Below are 12,128 nucleotides of genomic sequence, written 5' to 3'. Positions count from 1 at the left end.
TTTTTTAAGACAGTATATCACACTCCATCGAGAAAAGAGAATGGAGGAAGGACAGGATATGGTAGAAGGGTGGGGGAGGGAACCTGGGGAGACCAGGTGTACCCCCTAAAGGCACCACCACTCAAGCTGCACATCCCAAAGCTCTACTGAACTGAGCCCCCCCCCCCCCCCCCCCCCCCCCGAAACAGGAGCTGACAGATGAGACACCATCCATCCGCCTGCTGGAGATAGAGAATACTGATTGAACAAGGAGCATTCCATCCTATAAGACGATAAAGTTCAGTGCTGTCGCCACCTGCTGGGTAGATGGTCACAACCCACGTTTCTGGATTCATCTGCTGCTGACCTTATCTGCAGTACCAGGAGACAGAGTGGACAATTCTCATGCTTGCTTTTGTACTGGCATGTAGGCCAAATATTTTATAGCCTAAATAGGGTGAACTATTTAAGAATGGAATATTTGTTAAGCAAAGTCATTCTTCACCCTAGAGTCTCAACATACTTTTGCCTATCACTAATGATATCTAAAATGTCTGGTCCTGTCATTTTACAGTTGTCTTGTGCAAAGAGATTATACTTCGCTAAGCAAGTACAAGGTTCACAATGATGAAAAAATGCTATTCAAATTTGTCAATCAGCTGATGCAACCAAAACATTTAGATCTAGCAGATGTTTTTTCTTCTCCTAATGAATTAGCTACTCACTTCTCATACAAAATTGAAAGTAGAGAATCAATATTCCTGTGCTCATTAATTAGATTTATGTCATTGAATGAGATTTCACAAACTAACATACCTGTGGACAGTGGCATTTTTTCAGCAGACACACTACTTCATAGGTAATCATTGTCTCGACAGCTGTCCTGCATATTTGATTACCAACCCACCTTTTGTAATTATTGGCTCACACTTGATAATTTTTTTAAACTAGGAAACTGGTCATGTGAGCTCTTACGCTTGTGCATGGCTGAATGAACTACGATAGACGGGTGAGATAATTGGGGTTTCCCAAAGCCTAAGGTTTCCTGGACCTTGTATTTAGTGTCCAAGCTCTTTTTGGTAGGTACTGCTGAAAAAGGCTTAGCCCAGATAAGCTTATGGTCGTCCACAAGGACATCGTGTAATGGAAGGGCTATTTCTTTAGGTGCCTTCTTGTAGCGGAGAGTCTGTAACTTTCTTGATCTGGGATCAGGTTGGGAGGTTGAGTGAATGTGTAACGCTGAGGCCAACTTGAGAAGGAACTTGGGGTATGAAACGTCCTCTGGTTGAGAGGACTTAGAGGGCTGCGTCGGAGAGGGATCCGAAAGCAAGCCCGGCGTGTCCGCATCCTGGTCAGAATGATAATCCGGAGAGGAAGCTCTGGAGTGAGTGTGAGGATGCAGGGGAGAAGATTCATAATCTGAAAAAATTTCAGCAGCCATGGATTCTGAGGTAGAGACTGAGGAAGACCGCTTGCTGTGACCAGTGCGTGAGAGTGGCGCTGCTGTTTCCCCTGGTAGCTGGGAATCTGGGGGCTGCTGGTTTTGGTGTTTTAATAAAAAATCCTGAAGTAACTGGATAATATCCTGATTGGAATGAGACACTTGAAAAGAAGTAGAGGATTGTTATGCAGCAGCAAATCTGCTGGCTGCCTAGGGGACATAGCCTGGTGCACTGCATCTTGCATTCCCTGTGGAGAGAGAGATGGAATCCTTTTTGGAATGGAGTGAGCAGGTGAAGGAGAGGAAGAAGCAGAAAACTGCTGATAACAAGCATTGTGCTGGTGAAAGGAGGAGGAGCTGGATCGGTTCCTATGAGAAGGGGCGGAGCCAGATCAGTGACAATGAGTGGGAGGAGCCAGCTCTATGATGATGGGAGGAGCTGTGTCGGTGCCGATGGGAGGGAGAAGAGCCCTCGGTGTCGAGAGTGATGGTGCCGACCAGCATGGGCTCTGTGCTGATGATGAGATGAAGAGGGGAGAGCGGTGCCCATGAGAATGGGGGATTTAAGTGCCCATCTGTGGATCCAGGATCATCTTTGCTCTCTTGGGAGGAGATTGAGCCAGCCCTGATGCCGCAGGGGGTGTATGGTGAAGCAGAGTCTCGGCACCACTGAATCAGTGATTTGTGCGTAACCCTAGTAGCGCTCTAGAAATGTTAAGTAGTAGGAGGAGGAGAGGTAAACAGCTGCTGAGCAGGCTGTTGCTTTAGCAGAGAAAGACACTAACTTTTTCTCCTCCTTTGAGTGTTTCCTCTTGCTGGCAGATTTCTTACCCAGCTGAGAGGGCAAGGGCTGAGTCAGGAACCGCTCTCATTTTAAGCTCTCTGATCTTCCGTGTGCGAGGGAGCATGCTGGCACAGTTCTCACAGTTAGTGTTTAAGTGTGTCTTCCCTAGACACAGCACACATCGTTCATGTGGGTCAGAAATAGACATTTTCCCATTACAAGCCACACAGCGCTTGAAGCCCTGTTTCTTCGGTGGCATGGCAGGGAAGAAAATCACTGCTAGATTAAATTCTTTGACTAATGAGTTATGATAAAAGTAAAAACCGGTTAAAGAAATGAACTTATTGAAAAAAATTGCACGAGTAGTAAAACGAGATCACGGGTCTAACCGTCTGCGGAAAGATAAAAAACTTAAGGGGGCAGTGCCACTCTATTTATGCTGGCCGGGGGGGGGGGGGGGGGGGGGGGAACAGGCACGACTGCAGGTGTAATGATTTTAGTTTTTTAGCCTTTACTACGGGTCCGGGTCAGTGACATCACGGGAGAGTCACTTCACTTGTGTGGCTGCAAGATAGAATCTGTCCAGGGAGAAGAGTCAGTTATCTATAACAGAACTACAAAATGTATACATAGTAACATAGTAGATGACGGCAGAAAAAGACCTGCACAGTCCATCCAGTCAGCCCAAGATAAACTCATATGTGCTACTTTTTGTGTATACCATACTTTGATTTGTACCAGCCCTGCGCCCCCCACCACCGGCTCTGGCACAGACTGTATAAGTCTGCCCAGCACTATCCCCGCCTCCCAACCACCAGTCCCGCCTCCTACCACCAGCTCTGGCACAGACCGTATAAGTCTGCCCAGCACTATCCCCGCCCCCCCACCACCGGCTCTGCCACCCAATCTCGGCTAAGCTCCTGGGCCCCCTCCCAGGTCCTACCTTACAGTCACGGTGGTCCACTGGTAAGTTTGCTTATACCTGTGCAGCCGTTAAGTTCCAATAGCAAGACTGCCACTGAAGCTCATGAAAGCCATTTTAACTACAGAGACTGCAAGAGCACAGGAGGATCGCTCCTGTCCCTGTTCACCATGGCTGTAGGACAGGCACGGGAAGGCTGATATTATTACAAGGAGAGACTGAGCATTTCCAGTTGAGGGGGCTGGGGCACAGATGGCTGTAGCAGGAATGTCAGATGCCCCTGGGGAGAGGGAGGGAAAGGAAGGAAGGAGACAAGATTACAGGTACTGGAATATAAACCACCGGTTTATAACTCAAATTAACATTTGTTCCTCTGAAAAAAAAATTGGGGTGAGGGAGAATGTTATCTGATTATATGTAGATAGGCTTATATTAGAGAGAAAAGGTACACAGAAGGGTGGCGAAAATAAGCAGCTAGGGCTCTTTAGGTTGGAGAAAAGACGGCTGATGGGAGATATGATAGAGGTCTATAAAATGAGTGGAGTGGAAGGGGTGCATGTGAATTGATGGTTTACTCTTGTCAAAAACATCAGGACTAGGGGGCACACAATGAAGCTACAAAGTAGCAAACTCAAAACCAATCAGAGAAAATGTTTCTTCACTCAATGCGTAATCAAACTCTGGAATTTGTTGCCAGAGAATGCAGCAAAAGCAGGTAGCTTAGCGAGGTTTAAATAAAAAAATTGGATGGTTCCTATAGGAAAAGTCCATAGACCATTCCCAAAATGGACTTGGGGATAATCCACTTATTTCCAGGACAAGCAGAACAAAATGTACCGCACTCTCCTGGGATCTCGCCAGGTACCTGTAGCCTGGATTGGAAACAGGATGCTGGGCTTGATGGACCATAGGAAAAGTCAGTTATCCATAACAAAAAGCCAATGGATTATTTTTATAGTGTGCAAACGTTATTCTCTTTCTGCCTTTCAGTTCCTGTCACACATAAGGCCCTTGTGTCCCAATGCCCCCCCCCCCCCCCACACACATTTTTCTTATTTTAAATCTCCTACATTTACTCCATTTATTTGTTGGCAATGCACTTCTGGAACAGCTAATCTTCTAGCATGAAATGACTCAGTAAATTGAGCTGCTTAATGCCATGTCTTATGAGAATGGTGAAAAGTTCAGGCAACATCCCTCATCTTCCAGGTTTATGTAAGATTAGCAACATTGCTATTAAAAAAAAAAAACCCCACCACATTTGTGCAACCTGAACATAAGCAGCAGCAAATATAAACCACCACCAACCAAGCACAACTGCGTTAAGCAAAACATCTTGAAGCAATATCATTAGCAACACAAAATGAGGATATTACCTTGCAGGAGCAGTGGCTGCTGGCTGCTGTCCATAAGTAGGATATGTAGGCTGGGTAGCATAGGCGGTCTGTGCTGGGTAAGTAGCTTGGCTGGCTGTTGCACTAGCAGTTGTATCATAAGCACTGGTGCCATATGCCTGGATAGGCTGACTGTAAGCCTGGGGAGCTGCTGGAGTTGTATAACCTGGAACCAAGCCATGTTTAGACAGTCAACACAGGTGCCTCCTGATCAGTTTAATGTGTTATGTTATCAGTCATTCAAAATGTATCAAAACTAGATAATTCTGTACAAAAACTTAAATATCTGGCATTACAAACTGTATACCACCTCGTATCATTCCTTAAATTAATCTGTGAAGTATGGTTCAGATTTGGGAAAGGAATGAGTAAAGAGATGGGGGTGCCCTGAAGGGAAAGTAGAAACATCAATGAAAGCAAGTATGATGAACTCTGCACCTTCATGCTATTGGGAACCTTAAACTCCAGTAAATAGCACTGTTGAATTGTTGGGAATCTGCAACTGGGACTATGTGGCTATTAGCACAGGAAGGAGATGAGATGTAGGCCCAGATGGAGCAGTGGAGTCAGCAGAGGACATTGCTCCTAGTCCTGGGGAATGAGCTACAAGTCGTGTGTAATGCCTACAGCCTAGTTGAAAGCACATGTAGTCAAGTAGCTCCCATTGTTGGCTACACCCCTTCCTTAGGGGCCTCTATCCAGAGCCTGCTTCTTCCCAAATGAACCCCAGCAAAATCCATGTCAGTGTGGTAACAGAAGGCACTTTTTTTTTTTTTTTTTTGGGGGGGGGGGGGGGGGGGGGGGGGGGGAATGATCTGAATATAGATATGCACTGTGACATCAGCCAAATTGATTTGGCAGAGGGGCTGCAGTGATAAAAGGGCCAGAAGCTTTTTTTGTGTGTGTGTGTGTGTGGGGGGGGGGGGGGGGGGGGGGAGGAGGGGCTCACTGGAGTAGTAGGCCCTTAAGTGCTCATATCACCATGTTGTACCACTGATGTAGGCATCTTCACATTCTTAATTTACAGGGGAAGACCCATAGGGTTGCTGTGTAGGATCCCAAGGTGAAGGGTGAGCCAATGTTACTCACCTGTAGCATGTGTTTGAGCACAGCAGGCCAAGTATTCTCACATCTACGCGATATCATCCGACAGAGCCCGATATGGACGCTGACTAGCACGTACAGCAAGTAGAAAATTCTAGTCAGTGTCCTACTGCACATATGAGCGCAGGCTCATCAGCAGAATACAGATAAAGGAATACAACTCTTAGGGGGAGGTGGGAGGGTATGGGACCATACATGGCCTGCTGTCCTCAGCAGTACTGCAAGTGAGTAACTTTGCTGCTCCGGTTGTCCGGCAGGAACACTCTGCCCGCTACGGTGTCGAATCGAACTCCCAAGTACTCCAGGGACTGAGTCGGGCGCAGCTGACTTTTCTCCCAGTTGATGACCCATCCCAGGGAGCTCAGAAGGGCAATCACCCTGTCCGTAGCCTTCCCACACTCTGCATAAGAGGGGGCCTGGATCAACCGGTCCAGATAGGGATGGACTTGTACTCCTTCCTTGCGGAGGTAAGCCGCTTGACCACCATCACTTTGGAGAAGGTCCGCGGGGCAGTGGCCAACCTGAAAGGGAGGGTTCTGAACTGGAAGTGTCGGCCCAGGACTGCGAAGCGCAGGAAGCGCTGAGGAGGAGGCCAGATGGGAATATGTAAGTAAGCTTCCTTGATGTCCAAGGATGCCATGAATTCCCCTTTCTTCACCGCAGCTATTATGGAGCGGATAGTCTCCATCCGGAAGTGCCGGACCTTCAAGGCCCAATTGACTCCCTTGAGGTCGAGAATAGGTTGAACAGAACCTTCTTTCTTTGGCACCACAAAGTAAATGGAGTAACGCCCCTTGCCAAGTTGATCTACTGGCACCGGCACCACCGCGCCCAGGCAGATCAGGTTGTTCAGAGTCTGCTGTACGGCAGCTGCTTTGACCTGGGACTTGCAGGGAGAGTTTACAAACCCGTCTCTCAAGGGCCGGCAGAACTCCAGCTTGTAGCCGTCTCTGATGACTTCCAGAACCCAAGCGTCTGAAGTTACCCTGGTCTACTCGCCCAGGAATGAGGACAACCTTCCTCCTATCTGCACTGGGCCATGGACCAGGTCCCCGTCATTGGGTACGCAACCCTGGGGGAGGGCCGGAGGACGAACCTCCGGGTCAGCGGTCCCTGCAAAAGGAATGCTGCTTGGGGGAGAAGTTCTGTTTGAAGGAAGCGGAGGCAGAGGAGCCCGACTTGCCCAGGCGGTACCGACGGGCTTCCTGGAATCGGCCCTTGGAGGAACCAGGGCGAGAACTGCTGGCCCGAGTCCTGACCTCCGGCAACCTCTTGCCCTTGGACGTGCCGAGCTCCGTCACAATCTTGTCCAGCTCATCCGCAAAGAGCAGCTTGCCTTTAAAAGGCAACTTGGCTAGGCGAGATTTAGAGGCATGGTCAGCCAACCAATGCTTAAGCCAGAGCCACCGCTGCGCAGAGACAGTCTGGGCCATACCTTTGGCCGAGGCTCTCAAAACATCATAGAGTAAGTCTGCCAAGTAGGCCAAGCCCGACTCCAGGGTCGGCCATTCCGCCCTCCAGGAAGGGTCCGAGGGGGAAGCCCGCTGCAAAACAGTCAGGCACGCCCTGGCCACATAGGAGCCACAAACCGAGGCTTGCAGACTCAGGGCGGCCGCTTCAAAGGATGACTTTAAGGCCGCCTCCATTCTCCTGTCCTGAGCGTCTTTCAGGGCAGTGCCACCTTCCACCGGCAGTGCCGTTTTCTTAGTCACGGCAGTGATTAAGGAATCTACCGTGGGCCAGATGAAGGCTTCCCGTTCCCCCTCTGGCAGGGGGTACAGACGGGACATAGCCCTGGCTACTTTCAGGCTTGCTTCCGGGGCATCCCATTGCGCCGAAATTAAGGCCTGCATGGCTTCATGCACGTGGAAGGTTCTAGGCGGGCGCTTCGTTCCCAGCATAATGGCGAAGCCAGCCGAGGCTGAGAGCGGGCCTTCCTCCGGAGAGGCAATCTTCAAAATGCTCAAGGCCTGCCCTAGCAGGTTAGGGCAAATCCTCCGAGCGAAAAAGGCGCGCTGCGGAGGGGTCATCCGCTCCATCCGAGCGAGGGTCAGTCTCTTCCATAGAGTCCGCAAAGGATCTCTGGGAGAACTCAGACACGCTGCCGTCATCCACATCCAAGGAGACCGAGTTCCCTAGTGGTTGAAAATCCACCCGAGGGCGTTTGAGCACAGAGGCCTCCTCACTCTTATCAGACAAGGGAGCGGGGGCCACGTTCTGCATAAGAAAGGCCTGATGCAGCAGCAAAATGAACTCAGGGGAGAACCCCCTAGCCTGTGCACTTCTGCAGCTTGCGCCGCGGCCCTAGAGGCGCTCTCAACCTGCGGTCTCAAGATCGGAGAGGCGCGATGCGTGTCCAAAATGGCGTCTGGCGCGAAACTCCGAGAAGGAGCCGCACAGGAAGAAGGGCGTTTTAATTTCGCCGACTTCTTACTGTCGCCCGATTCAAGGGCGACCAAGCTGTTAACATCTCCCATCTCGAGGGTGGCCCAAGAAGAAGCCGAGCCGCGTAGCTGGTCACGACTGGGAGGGCGGCCATCGGGGATGGGCGCCTAAGGCGGGAAAGTCCGCCGCGCTGGAGGAAAAAACTGTGAACTCTCCCGGCTCCGAAAGGGCGCCCAAAAAAGGCGACTACCTTCGAGCCCCCCGCTTCCCCGCTAGGCGTGCGAACTCGTTCCGGGGAGCATCTTTTCGCGCCCTTGCCATCTGAGGCCATAGCCACGTGGAGACCGTTCGGGGAACCCCTGCCTGCTAGTAAAAGGTAAAAATTACCTGCTTCTTGCTCCGAGCTGCGACGACTTGTTCCAGTGAGCAGCTGCAAATGGACGTCCTTTTTGAACGTAAAAAAAAAAAAAAAAAAAAAAAAAAAAAAAATTTTTTTTTTTTTTTTATAAACGGAGCCAGCGGGAGGGGGGAGAAAAGGAGGGACCTGGCACCACCAGGTTTGCACTTGCTCATGAACAGCCCTCAACCCCAGGTACTCAACAAAACCTAAAACAATTAGGCTTGGAGACCTAGCCAGAGCTGCTGCTGTGCGACCACACACCTGCTGAGATAGAGAACTGTAGATTTACACCCTATATGTGTGTAAATAAAGAAACTGACACCTGTTATAAAAAGAATAATCAAAAGTTTTTATTTTTTTCTCGACTGCCCAGAACATACTGGGGAGTTTCCGGCAGCACATGACCACATATAGGAAGGCAAAAGATTGCTCTCTATCTCCACCTGCTGATAGATGGGCACAACCCACCAGTCTATGCTTGATGAAATGAAATCAAACAATACTCCCACAAGTGGGGCTTCGTCTCCTTTCTTCTGCTGGTTATACCCCTGCCTACGCAGCCTAGCATCTTTTTGGATTTCTGCACTTCTTGGCATTAAACTTTAATAACCTTCACAGGACCTCAATTTCTCTTACTGTTAACACCTTAGGAAGCTTGCCAGGTGCCCTTGGCCTGGATTGGCCGCTGTCGTGGACAGGATGCTGGGCTCGATGGACCCTTGGTCTTTTCCCAGTGTGGCATTACTTATGTAGGTGACATTTACATTATATTGGTGGAAAAATTATGTATTTTGTAATACTCTTGATGTTCATAAGATTTGTCTTAAGAGCTAACTTAATATTAATATTATTCATGTACATTTGTAAAATCTAAATACAATCAGCTCTAAGTTGCAATAGACCACTCAATTAACATTCGTAGATAACACAAGAGATATCACTGTTGAATATCACAAAATTTAACAATTCATGTGACTAAGTCCACTTGGTCCTTCTGTATATTAAATTGGCTCTATTGCCATGTTATCAGAGCCATACTCTTGCACCTGATGATTTAATAGCTTGGAAAGACCTTAAAATATGTGGCAAATCCACATATATAAGCAAACTAGGGTGGGACCAGGCTGCTGGCATTTAAAAAGGAGATAGAGCAGCTTTTAAACTAGAACCTTGGGGAAAACAGACACATTCAAAGACACATGGGTCGGAACAAGGTATCAGCGAGGTTGCAAAACAGACCCATAGCAGATCAGGTGTCCTTAGAAATAAAAAAATATGTAGACAAAAACAACGTACTGCAACAGTGGAAAAATAAAAACAGAAATGTATTTCTTTTTCTACTGAACACAACAAAACGACATCCACTATGAACATTTCTCAAGCTAACATATTTCAGTTAATTCAAAATAAAATGCCTTTTCTTCCTTTGCTGTCTGGTCATTCCCCCCCCCCCCCCCCCCCCCCCCCCCCCCCCCCCCCCCCCCCCAATTGTTAGTTTGTTTCTCTTTTCCACTTTCCTTTGTTAATTCTCCTTCATGCAGCTGCTGTTCGTTTGTCTTTTCTTCTCTCATTAATTTCTCTTACTGTACTTTCCTCTCACATTGATCTTTCCAATTTAGCTCTTTCCTCTCTTACTTTCCTGCTGTGTCCACTCAAATTTCACCCTCTAACCCCTTTCCTTTTTTCTTTTTAGATACCTATTAGATTTCCATCTCCTTCTTTCACCCACTAGCTCTCTCCTATTCTTCATCTCACTCCTTCCCCAACCATCCAATTCCTTTCCATCTTCAATCTACTCCCCATTATATCAATCAATCTACTCCCCATTATAATATTTATACCTTCTCTTCTTGTTCATTTCCTTACCACCCTCCTTGGCCTCTCACATGGTTCTACCATCCCAGTGTCTCCCTCCTTACAACCCTTCTAGTCTAGCATTTGCTCCTTGTCCCTCCTCTCCTCACCATCCACCCCCTCCCAGCATCTTCCTGTCCCTTCTCTTTCCTCGTACTCTCTCCCCTGGGAGCCAGCACGTCTCCCTCTCTTCCTTCCCACCCATAGCCCAGCACTTCTCCCTCTCTCCATTCTACCCCTGGATCCAACATCTCCCTCCTCCTTCCCCCCTCCTGTATAGCATCTCACCTTCCCTTTCCTCCACCCACGTTAAAACATCATTCCCTCTTTTTCCTCTTCCCACTCTTCCATTGCCCATCTCTCTCTCACCCTTGCATCCCAAGTCCAGCATCCCCCCCCCCCCATGCATCTATCCCTCCTCTCCACCACTATTCCATTTCTCCCTCATCCCTATCTACCCTGTGCAGCATCTCTCCCTCTCAGGTCCAACTTCTCTTCTGCTGTATTCTTCATCCCTCCTGTGCAGCATCTCCTTCCCGTCCCATCCTACATCCAACAATTATCCCACTTTCTCCCCCCTCCTTGCAGCATCTATCTCCACCAATGATCCTACATGCTTTTGCAGCAACTCTCCCTCCCCTCCCATGCCCAACAATTTCCCCTCTCCTACAAACCTTGTGCATCTCTCCATTTCCTCCACTCTCATACCCATGTTTTCCTCTCTCCTACACCTCCCCATGCATCTCTCCTCTCCCTCCCCTTACTCCCATGCCCAACAACTATTCTTCTCTCCTACACCCCCCAGCATCTCCTTTTCTCCCTCCACTCCCATACCCAACAACTTTCCCTCTCTTCAACTTCCCCCCCATGCAGCATCGAGAGCACCTCTGCAGCACATCAAATTTTGAAATTCAAAGGCACACCAGCAGCGTATAAGAACTGCTGTGCTGCTGCCAGCTGACCTGGAAGCTTTCCCTCTGCCACGTCTCTCCTCCAGGAAATTACATCATAGTTGGGGGAAAAGATGCAGCAAAGAGAAGGCTTCCAGGTCAGCCGGCAGCAACACCAGTGGTTCTTACAACCCTTTAAACAAGAGCAGATAAAGACAGAAGACTTCCAGGTAAGCTGGCAGCAGTGGCAGCGATTCTTACATGATGCTGGGAGCAGGTGCAGAGAGGGAAGATGGACGTGGGAGCTTAGCTTGCGTCAACATTGGCAAGGGTGCACTGCTGCTGGGTGGGCCTGAGCAAAAACTGGTCAGGCCCAGGCCCGCCTATGGCTATGCCACTGGGAACAGTTTGAAGTGTCTATAAGCAAATGCCAGAAGCGTAAACACAAGATGGGACAGTTAGAATATATTGCACTAAATGAAAAATGACATATAATAGGCATCTCTGAGACCTGGTGGAAGGAGGATAACCAGTAGGACACTTGTCACGCCAGGATACAAATTATATTGTAGTGATAGGGTGTATCAAATTGGTGGAGGGGTAGCATTGTATGTTAATGAGAGCCTTGAATTAGATAGATTGAAAATTCTACAGGAAACAAAACATCTTGGAATCCCTAGATTGAAATTCTATTTGTAAAGCGGAAAAGGATAGTGATAGGGAGTGTACTACCGTCCACCTGGCCAGGATAAACAGACATATGTAGAAATGTTATCACAAATTAGGGAGGCTAACAAACTAGGCAACACAATAATAATGGGTGATTTCAATTACCCAGATACTGGCTGGGTAAATGTAACATCAGGGCATTCTTGGGAGGTAAATTTCCTTCACAAAAATCAAGGACTGCTTAATGAAGCAGCTGGGAGAGGAGCCAAGTGAAAGAAATATTCTAGACCTAGTCCTTAATGGAGT

The 12,128-nt window shown here is 48.4% G+C and overlaps 1 protein-coding gene across 5 annotated transcripts in view; it reads right to left on the bottom strand.

Moving 5' to 3' along the window:
• EWSR1 (EWS RNA binding protein 1) overlaps positions 1-12,128 on the bottom strand; it is a 197,294-nt gene that overhangs the window by 96,531 nt on the left and 88,635 nt on the right. For all 5 annotated transcript variants that reach the window (XM_030218209.1, XM_030218212.1, XM_030218210.1 and 2 more), the window contains one exon: positions 4,503-4,686. In XM_030218209.1, the coding sequence (XP_030074069.1) occupies positions 4,503-4,686 (184 nt within the window). The remainder of the gene's footprint in view (positions 1-4,502; positions 4,687-12,128) is intronic.

This window comes from Microcaecilia unicolor, chromosome 11 (genome assembly GCF_901765095.1).
Source record: "Microcaecilia unicolor chromosome 11, aMicUni1.1, whole genome shotgun sequence".
Lineage (NCBI taxonomy): Eukaryota > Metazoa > Chordata > Amphibia > Gymnophiona > Siphonopidae > Microcaecilia > Microcaecilia unicolor.
Note: the sequence above shows the minus strand (reverse complement) of the source record. Positions and strands in the feature narration are given on the sequence as shown.